Source organism: Phalaenopsis equestris, unplaced genomic scaffold, assembly GCF_001263595.1.
Source record: "Phalaenopsis equestris unplaced genomic scaffold, ASM126359v1 Scaffold000378, whole genome shotgun sequence".
Classification (NCBI taxonomy): Eukaryota; Viridiplantae; Streptophyta; class Magnoliopsida; order Asparagales; family Orchidaceae; genus Phalaenopsis; species Phalaenopsis equestris.
Window position 1 is genome coordinate 755,424 of NW_018164820.1, and position 12,827 is coordinate 768,250.

Sequence of the window (12,827 nt, forward strand, 5' to 3'; positions counted from 1 at the left end):
TATATATATATATAATAAGAATAAGACTTAAAAAATTGAAAAAATTTATAATAACTGAAAATAAAATTTAAGTCTAACCAACATCCTTTCCCCAGGTGCTATATGATGGTATGGAGTGGGTGGTTCAATTGGTGACTTCAGTAAGTATAGCAATTCCCACGAAATGTACCAATTCAAGTATCAATTGAGCCGATTTTCATTGCCCTCATCAATATTACCCTCTCCTACAACAAATGAATGCATTTTCTTTCATAACTGAATATAAAATCAATAAAAATCAACCTAATCTATGTTAGCTTTTCCCCTACCATTCACTCTAAATCCAAGCTCCATCAACTCCATGTATGTTTATGCATTTATAGCTCCAAATTGCTTTATCATACAGTTTGATAAATGTCACTCAACTCGTCCCCAATTGATAAGTAGTGCGTCAGACTTCCAAATTGCTACTCCAAATGTTCATCAACTTGAAGTATTTTCTAAAAATTATAGGGCTCCCAAATATCTGCGTAAATTTTTCTGTTAAAGTTTTGGAATATTATAAGTTAAATTAATTTTGGGAATGTTCAATGATGATAACTATACTAACTTCACTTTATAGTAACATGTAAATTGGACTTCAACCTTATTTGTGAAGAGTATATCTTCTACCAACTCATCTCGAATGTAACATTCTTGAAATATTGTTATATTCTCAAAAGGACCATAAGAATCAATATTTTAATCCAACTTTTGTGTCGTTCGACAGTAATAAAAAAAAAATCATTTGTAGACATCATTTGATCAATCAAATGTGAGTTAACGGGTGCCTATTTTTGTATTAGTTAATGTCCTAAAAAAATTGATTATCTAATTCTATGGTGTTCTCAATCTCTTAAAAAAGCATCATTATATATATCACTAGAGTTTCACTAGATTGACTGTCAATTATATTATAGTCCTTAGAAATTCTGTTGACTAAAACGTCTATATTAGCCTATTAAATGTGTCACTAAAGTGTTGTGTCGATGTGCTCGCCGTATTTGTTTTGACTTGTTGAACCATGTTTCTAACAAAATAAAGATAATTATCTGAAAATATTAGTAAGTGATGCAGACTTAAGAGAAAAAAGTTAAATTGGCACAATTTTTATACGTATTGATACGTGCGCCATTCTCAAGTTCTATGGATGTCGAAACTCCGTGTCAAATTATTGTTCTAACATAGTTTGGTTCATAAAGGGGAAGAGAAACAATTTCAACATAAATAATCAATGACTTGCTATTGCCATTTTTAATAATTTATGTGATCTCATCATCATTAACATGCATTACAATGATTTTATCGTCTACTGGAAAACAACACACTGTTTACTATGAAATTTATGCTATCATAATTTAATGATTGAAGAATTTCTGTCTTCAACTTTCGAGCGTAGTCTCCCTCAAAATACGAAGCGGACGTGTCTTGCCGCCAACATACTTTGGAACAGACTTTTCAGAAAGAGTTAAGAACTCCATCATAATGTATCATCAATGTTGTTGCTTATTCAATCATTGTATGTTATTTCCCGAATAAAAATATAAATGTATATTTTTTTTTCAGGATTAAACATAAAATAATAAATAAATATTTTATAGTTTAATCATAATTGGGATCACAACTACTAATAACTAATTTTTATTTATTTTTAATAAAAACTATTTAGCCATTGCTGCTGTTTAAAACATTACTAACGATCGATTTTCTTATTTTATTGAACCCTATGCAATTTAATTAAAGTATTAATATGTTGACTTTCAAAATTTGCTCTAAAGATATTAAAATTTTATGGATTGGATTGAAGTGTTCAATATAATTTAGATGTCTAAATAAAATATATATTTCCAATGGTTTATATTTAATTGTACATGTCTAAAATAATAAAAACAAACAAATAATTTTATTCATGCAAAACAAAAACTAAACAATTATATATATATATATATATTTATATACATTGATTTATTTAAATAAATAAATCAACGTATATATATATATATATACACACACACACAAAAGTTGTTATTTAATATCACCTTGACAAACAATTTGTGGCCCGCACAATTTAATCTCATTAAAAAAAAAATTAATGTGCCGTCTTGCATAAATGAATACAGAGCCGATCTGTCTTCATAAGTAGAGAAAACAGTTCTTTACCGGCGCCATTGGGCGGATATCTTCGTTCACTTTCGCCGGCAATCACAGCCCCGCCGGAGCAACTTCGCCTAAACATTCTAGTTTCCTATCCGCTGCTGATTTGAGATCTGTCAGACTTTGTTTCGGACAAATCGACGGTGTCTGATATGTCGCCTGAAAGCGGCACGCTTGTCCATGATATCTTCTCGGCGGGTCTGACGTTGGGGGTGGTCTTAGGGTTGCTCATATTCTGGGGGGAGATAGCGAAGAGGAGCTTTTTTGAGCAGGTCTGCCCTCTGTGTCCCATTGTCTGAGCTTCATTTTGTGCTGCACATTCCTCTTTGTTTTGAATTTAGCTTGATTTTTTATTTTCTATGATGTGGATTTGGTGTAATGGTAACGGTTGCTTTTTTCGTTGAGCTGATTTAGTGCACAATATAGAATTGGCTCTCTTAAGAATGACTAATTAGCATTTTACTAACCTTTATTTATAAGTATGAGGATATCAAATATATAATTACATGTTTGTTACTATTTTTTTATGGGGGCGTTATAAGATATTTCAGGTATAATATAAATGAGTATATGACTAGATCACCCTATTTTTGACCTGCTCGGATCGATAGTCATTGGGTCGGCAAGATCCGCTCAGTCGACTCTGTTGAGTTGGGGCAGTTTTTGGGCTTAACCTGTCTTTCAGTTGTCTGAATATTCGCTTGTTCGGTTTGAGTTAGCCGGTCAACCACTTTGTTTTGGATATCGACTATCAACCCCTATATGAGGCGCTCTTGTTTCAGGGATGTGTTTAGATTGTCGAGCAGAGGGTGAATCGACGTAATATGATAGGTAGCTCACCTCAAGGTGAGAGGTTCATTTGAGTTCTTGTGGAGTATGTCGTAATGAGAACCTTCGAACTCGTGAGGAGTCTTTGGGGGCTCTCTTGAGGTGATTGGTATTGTTGGGATAAAAGTTAGGATGATGCTCTATCTTGACAAGAAAGATCTTGATCTTCGTCTTGGGTGGCCTCCGTTCGATTGACTTCAAGTCTTGACATAGAAGAATTGTAGTTGATCAGTCAGGTTTTGTAGCCTTATGGCGATGTGGCTCTGAGCCTTCACTTTGCGTGTCTTCCCTGACAATTCTTTTTTGTCTCTTGGCTAGTTGAATTTCTTTGAGATTGGTGATGACGTATTGCTGACATACATATTTAGTTTCCTGATTCTCTTTCTCCTTGAATGTCATACTGCAATAAGAATACGAGAAATTTATGCAAAAAAAGGACATTCATTTATTTAATAATAAGTACTTTAATAACTGAATTATCTGGATTTTTGTGTCCACGACTTTTTATAAATAGGACATATTTAGCACTTTCACTATTCATATTATTAAGACGTGACAAGGATTTCTCGAATGAAGCCGTTACTGAGGACATACTAGGAAAAGCCTTCAAGACTTCTGCATTGAGGTTCCACTTTGAGAGGGAGCTTGAGAAGAAGAAGCGATCAGAGGGCAGCAGCTATGCTGAAGGTGAGAATAAGGGGCTGGAGAGAGGTAGTCTCCTCAGGGTTGAGAAGAAGTTCGACGAAGAAAATAGAGCAACAAAAGAAAGCCGGCTCAAGGGTACAAAGAAACCCGTGGTAACAAAGAGGTCGGCGAAAGGAGATCGGCTTGAAAGTGTGAGGCGAGTTAAGTAACTCACTTACATGAAGAAGCGGGAGGAAGATCCTAGAGATGAGGTTGCGTCATCTGACTCGTTGACCATTCTTCGACAAAAGGATGGAGGCAAGTAGGACGAATCGCCTGCTAGTGTGCCAGCTTGTTCTCTTATTGCAATTTGCGATCAGCTGATTGACCTGCCTGCTCAGGGAATGACAGGAGTTTCTCTGCCTAAGGACCAAAGCACTCCTATTCTGAAATTAGGTCTTGAGAGAGAGGCCACGAGTGCTCCAAAAGACCAAGGGGCTGCAACTCGGGAAGCAGGCCTTGGGAGAGAGGTCGCGAGCACCCCACAACACTAGGGTGTTACGATTCTTAAAATATTCTTTGGGAGAAGGATTGCAAGCGGCTCGCAAATGCCTGACGAGTCATTTTTCATTCCGGTGGTCCGAATCGGACCGAGCCCTAGGTATGTGGAGATGATCTCCTATGGTTAGACATCTCTTTTGTGCAATAATGTTTTAAAAATATTATTTAATATTTATTTATTATAATTGTATGGGATAATATTGTTATGCATAATGAATAAAAAAAATAAAAAATTTCAACTAACTATTATATATTTATATAAATTTAGAAATGTTTATAAATCTTAATTTAAGAAATTATAATTAACATATTAGTTAAATAACAAAAATATTACTTATATATTTAGAATCAGTTGATGGGTAATTAATATTATAATTAACGGCTTTAGTATTGATTTTTGCATTATGAGACTAAATTTGTTTCATTCACCAATCCCCTTTTCTTTGTTAATAGTAGTTTATATATTTTTATCTTTTTTAGCTTTATTTTTTTTTCTTTAATTTTTTTTGCACATCAATTTTCATTCTAATGAGTAAAAAAAAAAAAAAAATTGTCACACATTTTCAAGATAGATTTAATTAATAGAAAAATAATTCTTGATAAATTTAAATGTGAATATCACTCATAAATTCTTAAATTTTTTTTCCATGTAGACTGCCATCAAATATAAAATAATAATAATTCCTACTTAACTTTCTGATTTAAGTTAAAAAAAATTTAATGTTTTGATTCATGCAAAAAATTAGGTCTTAATTCTCCTATAAAAAAACTATTTATTTATCTTTGATCCAATTTTAAATAATCACTTAGAATATTTTAAAATTATTTTTATTAAAATAAATTAAATTGTTATATTTATTAATGAACTTCTATAGCATTTAAAAATAACTCATATTATATAATTTTATTGATCTAGATTATAATATTAATTACTCACTAATTAATTTATACTTTTTAAGTTATATTATTATTACTTAATTAATATAATATTTTTAATTAATTAAATTAAAATTCAAAAATGTTTCTAATTTTAAATAAATTTATTATTTATATAAAATTATACACACAAATATTTTCTAAAACTATTATAAAAAATAAAAATATTAAAAAATATTTAATAGGAGTGAGGAGGCCGTGCTCGAGCTAGTTGTGCCCTGGGGAGAAGACAAGGGTTTCAAACTACGAACTTAAGTTTTTGAGAAAATATTATATCAGGACTCCTAATGTAATTTGTAATCAATGATAGTATGCCATGTGTTTAATGAGCCCCAGTGTAATAGAGTGACGTTAAGGGGGGTGTTAGAAGTACTTGACATGTTTGAACTCCGAATCCATATAGAGCGCTGATGTAATAATTTTTCCAGAAATTTTAAATAGGTGGGCCGCACGTCGAGATACCAGCGGCCATCCGGCCGCACGAGCTGCACGGTGATGTGGCCGGATCATCGCCGTTCTCTGGACATGCGGTTCACTTGACGTAGAGATCGCAGGAGAGAGTTGAGTTGGTCTGCGGTTTAGTAGTGGCGGCTAGCCCGGTGAGAACTGGTTTGAGGAGCGGAAGGCCGGGGAAATGGAGTCTGTGGAGCTGATGGGGTGGAGTGTGATGAGAACAGAGGGAGATGGTGGAATTAGGTGGTCGGCTAGATTGGCGAGGAAGCGAAGCGCTGTTGAGTCGATTAAGGTGCGGGTGAGCAAATCGAGGGCACGGAGCGGGTATCAGGCGTGACTTGCTTGCGGGCTGGAGATTTGAGTGGGGGATTGCTGCGGTACTGTGAGGCTTGAGTGAAAATGAGTGAGGCAGGCGTGCTCGCATTCACTGTGCCGAGGGGAGAAGATAGGGTTTGCGTGGCGTGGGTGGAATAGATTTACGAACTTTGAAAGTTCAGAGAAAGAAAAGAAGAGGAGAACAGAATTGAAACAATAAAATAATATTTTATTATATTTAACGTTAATAAAGATAACTTAATCATGTTAAATCCTTGATATAAAAGCTAACATTACAGTGCCCTTTGAGTCATAGCTCAGTTCGACGATCCAGGGCGCGGCTTAGAGGCTGGAGTTTGAAGCAGAAGATGAGATGCTGAAACCTGAAGTTGCTACTACATCTTCTGAGGAAAAAATGTGACGTAAAATTGCTACAATACCTTCTGAGAGTCAGATCCGCCATATAAGTTCGATTACCCCTTTTAAAGTTGAGTATCAAATATTTAGATTGTCATCTTGTTTGTATTATCATGATGTCTTTTTGCTGTAAGAACTTTTATGAAAATAGTTGCTGACTGGTCTTTTGTCATTATTTGTTTGAGAATTATATGCTTGAGTTTGATGTGATCTCTTATAAAGTGATAATCCATCTCAATATGCTTTATTCTTGCGTGGAATACAGGGTTATGAGCAAGTGTCATAACTAAGGTATTGTCCCTGTAGAACTTGGAGGTAGTTACAGGCGTGCTGGTAAGTTCGTGACGTAGTCTTTATAACCAAAGGATACTTGTAGTTGTAGTTGCGAGAGCTCTATATTATGCTTTTGTGGAAAGTCTTGTAACAGTGATTTGTTTTTTTTAACTTACTAGATAATTAAAATTGCACCAATGCAAATGCAAAGACTTGTAGTTAATTTTCTATCTTCTTTATTACTAGCCCAATTGACATCTGCATAAGCAGTTAAAGAAATTGGTTCAACAGTAATAAGGAGATCATGATTGGGAGTGTCGTTAAAGTATCTTAGAAGTCATTTGAAAAGTTAGTAATGATTTATATTTGGATTATACATATATTGACTCAATAAATTACTAGTGAATATTATATCGGGTTGAGTAACAGTGAGGTCTTGTAAAAAAAACTAATGAGATGTCTATAGTATTGCAGATTTGAAATAGATGATGATGGAATGATATTTTGGTGTGATTGAAGTGAAAAATGCGTTAAATAGGTTTAGACTGAAGCATACCTGTATTGACTAAAAGTTTAGAGAGATAATTAGTTTGATGTAAAAAAAATCTAGTTATTTATTTGCGAACCGAGAAAGTAAGAGATGACAAAGCTGTTTTAAATTAAATTATTGCCTAATGTTTAAATTAACGTATTTATAACATTCAGAGAGTTTCCAATGATGAGAATATCATCAACATATACAAATAAATATATGTGAGTATTATTATGATGATAAATAAGTAATGAATGATCATAAATATCCACTTTAAATTTTTCTGTGTATAAGAAATTGCAAAAAGTTTGAATATAATTGCCTCTATGTTTGTTTGAAGTCATATATTGTTTTGTTTTACTTACATAAATATTGAGGGTAATGAGTGTCTATAAAACTAGGAGGTTGAGACATGTATATTATATCTTCTAGTTTGTCATATAAAAATGCATCAGATATATCAAGTTGTTATATGTCCTAATGTTCAATATTAGCTAAAGTAATAAGTATACGAATAATATAGAATTTTGTTACATGGCTAGAAGTTTCTCGATAGTGAATACCTTGTTGTTGTTTAAAGCCTTGAGCTACCAACTGAGCTTTGTAATGAGCGATGCATCTATTGGTATGTTGTTTGATCCGTAAGGATCATTGCAACCTTTTGAGGAGAAGGTGACACAAGGGTTCATGTCTCCTGTGATTGAAGGTTAATGAATTCTTTCAACATAGCCTTTCTGCTATGTTAGTGTTGATGTGCTTGTTTAATTGTGGTGTGTCAGAAAGTGTGTAATATAAAAGTGCGATAGTATTTTAGGGTTTATTTTTTCTTTTTTGTGTGCGTGTAATCATATGATGAGATTTGGTGCATGGTTATGGAAAAAATGTAGAAGTGGGAGGTATAACACTTGTGGAACATGAGAGGAAGATGTAGTATTAGTTGTGTTGACTGATATTGGTGATAGAGGAGATGTTGAACTTGAATTATTCAGGATATTTGCAGTGAATTGGTGTGATAGTGAAGTTTGAGAGGAAGAATTTATAGTGAAAATATACATTAAAAGAGAAGGTGGATATAAAAAAAAAATGATTATATCAGCAGATGAGAAAGATTGAGTTTTCTTAAAAGGAAATGTTAACTCATTGAATGAAACATGTTTGGAGACAATAATGCAGTTTTAATGAATATCATAATACTAATATTCTTTGTGTTGGTGGCTGTAAGCCACAAATATATAGAGAGGTGTATTGAGACTAAATTTATGATGCGTAGATGGTGGTTGCCATGAGAAACAGACACAACCAATTTCTTTAGATTTTAATATTCAGTAGGGATTTTGAATAGAAGCTGAAATGAAGATTTGTTGTAAGTATTATGAGAAGATAATCTATTAATGAGATATATGATAGTATGCACAATTGTCATCCAAAATTTGGGTGGTAAGCTGAAATGAAGATTAGTTGTAAGTATTTGAGAAGATAATCTATTAATGAGATATATGATAGTATGCACAACTGTCATCCAAAATTTGATTGGTAAAGAGGTTGTGTTGAGAAGAGTTCTAGCGATTTTTATAATGTGGTGATTTTCTTTAGTCATCCCATTTTATTCTGCGTGTGAATAATTATATTAGTGTGATGTCATGATTTTGCAAGTATGTTTATAGTTGAATAGATTTGTATTCAACATTTCCATTAGATCTTAAATATTTGATATGTTTATATTGTTGATTTACTAGTTTATGGCGATTAATAAAATAAAGTGACACTTTAGATTTAAAGTATAAAAGAAAATATCAATAAAAACAAGTGTAAACATATATGAAAGTATTGTAATATTTACAACTATTAAGAGAGGGCTATGAAAGAGACTCCAAGCATCTGAGCATAACTTTTCCAACAATGCGTATTTAGTGGTACTAACACAACAATTTATGGCTTTTATTTTTTAACATTCATGATTTGCTGAAGTGTTTTTTTGGATTTATAGGTGAGGGTGCTGTTTTGCAATGTGATGAATGTCTTTGGAGTGTGGATGACCAAGCCTGTTATGCAATCTCATAGGATTGATGGTGACCATAAGAGCGATAAGGGGATATAATTCTTTATTAATTTGACTATTGAGTAATATTGGTTTCTTTGTGCTGTGACCCTGTATAGTAAACCCATTAGCATGAAAAGTAATTGAATGATTATTATTTGGAACAAATTTAGAAATTGAAAGTAAATTATGAGGGATGTGAGAGTAAGCTTATGATCCGATGTAAGAAATAAATCATTTCCTTTATGTGAAATTTCTATTGTTTTCCCATTTCCAATTGTGACTTGGCCGGATCTATTTTAAGGTATGAGTTGCTGCATATTTTCTATATATGAGGTTAAATGTGTTGTAGTACCTATATTAAGAACCCAATCTTATTTCTTTGGAGTTATTATGGTATTGAGAGTTGTGGCTAGAGTAGTGACGGAGTGTTTGTATTGAAGATTGACCCTGTGTGAACACTGAGCTGCAAAATATCATTTCTTGTTGCAAATTTGACACAAAATTGTTGACTTGTTTGGTTCGGTGCTGATGTTGAATAGAGACTTGGTATGTTGTGAATTCTTGGTGGGGAATCTGGGCTTGGAATATGAATTTTATGTTTTGTAGGAGAGCAGTGCTGTTGTTTGAGTAGATTTGAGATTTTCATTGGCAAGATTGCTTTCCTTACTATGAAGTAAGGAGTAGAAATCTTCAAAAACATTGTGGTTTAACCGTGTTCTTATAACGGTTTAAAGCCTTGGTAACTTGAAGGAAGACCATTTAATGTGTACAAGATTATGTCTTCATTATCTATCTTTAATCCTGCAGCTGCATTGTTATCTATAGTGTTCTTGATACTTGTAAGATATTGAGTCGTGGTATGAGTCCCCATGTTGATATTTTTAAATTCATTTTTAAGTAGTATAACTCTTGAACGATTTGTTGATTGAAACTTTCTTTCTAAGGTGGTCCAAATGTTTATTGTGTTGGTTAAGTGAAGAATATATGATGAAATAGAGAGTGAAATATTAGAAAAGATGACTGCTGCCAGATTCTGATTAACAAGTTTCTATAGAGCATAATCTAGATTTTCATTTTGTGCTCCCATGGTTTTTTGTTGAAATCTTTGGGGCAGTGAGATGATATTATCTAAAAAGAATCAAAACCATTAACAAGAAAGAGTTTCTGAATTTGTGCCTTCCATATTGCATAATTTTCAATTGCCAGCGATGTTTTGTCATATTCTTGATGTGTTACTTCAAGAATTTCAATGTTGCTGGAATATGCATTTCTTTCATTTTATTGAGCGTGTTTTGAGACTGTTAAATGAGACGACGAAAGATAGAATGATGAATCCATGGATCTTTGATGTTGTTAGGTTAACAACTCTGATACTATAAAAATTAAGAAAAAGAAGAGAATAGAACATACTTAAAATAACAAAATAATTTTTTATTCTATTGAACATTATTACATGATGTCTTATACATTGACTTTACAATGAACAACTTTTTATTTATTGATAATTGTTACACATATAATTTAACCATTCTATACCCTTAATATAAAAGCTAACATTACAATGCCCTTCGAGCCCTAGCTTAGCTTGATGATCTAGAGAGTGGCTTAGAGACTAGAGTGTGGAGAAGAAGAGGAGATGCCGACACCTGAAGTTGCTACCACACATTCTAAGGAAATCCGAGACCTAATTCTGCTACCACATCTTTTAAGAGTCAGATCCTCCAGATAAGTTATATTACTACGAACTGAGGGTTTCCAATGTATCCAGCGACACTGAGGCTTGGGACGCAGCATTAGTCGGTATTTTTAATTTTATTTTGACTGATCGGATAGGACGAGGCCAACGACGCTATAATACCTTTGAGCTGAGGCAGACTGGATTTTAGGGAGACAAAACTATAAATCCCTTCAAATCAAATTTTCAAGTTTTGTCTCTATATAAATCCCTTCAAATCAAATTTTTAAATTTTGTCTCCTTCAAATCCAGTCAACTATTGAACAATTAATATCTGATAACTTGTCAATTCTTTCTCGTCTACTCAACAAGATAAGTTGACAGGACAATTCCGGCTTGAAGGTATTATATATATATATATATATATATATATATATATATTATTTTCTTCTTTGAGCTCATCTCTCATTGCAAAATTTTTTCATATGATTTGAAATGCATATTGTTGTCTCATGTGAGGGCAAATTTTGTACTTTTGTTTTTATGTGGGGGATTCAAATAAGATGGGTGTTTTAATAGACAATTCTTTCATTTCAGATATGGCGATGTAGTTTATTTTGCCAATGGAAGATGTTGGAGCAATTTTAACTGCAATCAAGATAAATTCTAGTCTGATTTGCATTATGTCCCATATACTTGTCATTTTATTTGTTTGGCCATTTGCTCATGTGAGGGTTTATTTTTGGGTAATTTGGATGCTCCAAATATATTGGCATATCTGTTTTATGAACATGCAATGTCTCGAGTGGGTTTGGGTAGATTTTTTTGTCTTTTTAACCGGGCGACTTGACGGATAATATGACCATTTTTCCTAGCCGATTTCAATGTTTTGGACTTGCCCATTAAGTTTTGTTTTGTGAAATGAGCAACGTTTAGTTTCCTTTAATTTAGGTTGTTATTTTGATCCCCAATTAATGAACTAAGGTAAAAGGACAATTTTGTAATATGACACCGCCACCTACTACATCTCACATGATGAGGCTTAGAAGAGCAAGGGAAGAAATCTTAAGGGTGTGAGGCTTATGAGAGAAAAGGAGAAGATATCTTGAGCTACCACATAGGAGGAGAGAATAGCTATAGAGTTAGAGAGGAGGAGAGCATCTTGAGGCCTTGTATCAAAGTGTCGCTTGAGAGGGAGGCCATCGAAGGAAGATGAGGGCTCATATCTATGTATAAGCTATGTATTCTCCATTTCTTTTGCCTTAGTGAACTATTTGATTGATTCCCTCCCGTGGACGTAGATCCAGTTGGATCGAACCACGTAAACGATCTGTAGCTTGTGTTCTTTACGTTTCATTTTTATGTCAGGAAGTACATATTTCTCAACAATTGGCGCCGTCTGTGGGAAGATCCATACTTCTTGGCTAGAGGTGTCTGCGTAAAGGTGTTCGCGGCCAGCGACGAAAAAGAGGAGTTCGACATTCACGAACAGAGGAGCAAGCGGATCGTGTCGCAGACAGCCGAATCGCGACAGATTCGGAGAGCAGTGAAAGCTTTGATCGACTGGATTAGCATCGCAGGTTGTGCGGTTCGGCGAGACGGAGGAGGAACTGCCCGTGAAGGAGCAGAGGAAGGCGGGTTGTTCGGTCCGTGAAGGGGCAGATCTCGCAAAGGAGGAGGATTTCCGCGACAGCTAGCACGCCACGATACAGAAACACGCCGCGACAGCTCTCAGAATTCATTAGGTGCTCAACAAAGCGGACTTCACACGTTATTGGGGATCAAGTCACAATAATGGGTTCCGCCAAATTCGACATCGAGAAATTCAACGGTAATAATGATTTCGGTCTATGGAGAGTAAAAATGAGAGCTCTATTGGTTCAGCAAGGTGTTGCAGAAGCCTTGCAAGGGTCGGCGGCATTGCCGGCTGACATGACCGAGAAGGAGAAGATCGGCATGCTGGACAAGGCTCACAGTTTGATAATCCTGAGCCTGGGCGA

The 12,827-nt window shown here is 34.2% G+C and overlaps 1 protein-coding gene across 3 annotated transcripts in view; it reads left to right on the top strand.

Annotated features, from left to right (window-relative positions):
- The first annotated feature begins 2,146 nt into the window (after positions 1-2,146).
- Positions 2,147-12,827, top strand: part of LOC110026549 (probable phytol kinase 2, chloroplastic) — a 38,364-nt gene continuing 27,683 nt past the window's right edge. For all 3 annotated transcript variants that reach the window (XM_020727524.1, XM_020727525.1, XM_020727526.1), the window contains exon 1: positions 2,147-2,444. In XM_020727524.1, the coding sequence (XP_020583183.1) occupies positions 2,325-2,444 (120 nt within the window). In that variant the 5' untranslated portion in view covers positions 2,147-2,324. The remainder of the gene's footprint in view (positions 2,445-12,827) is intronic.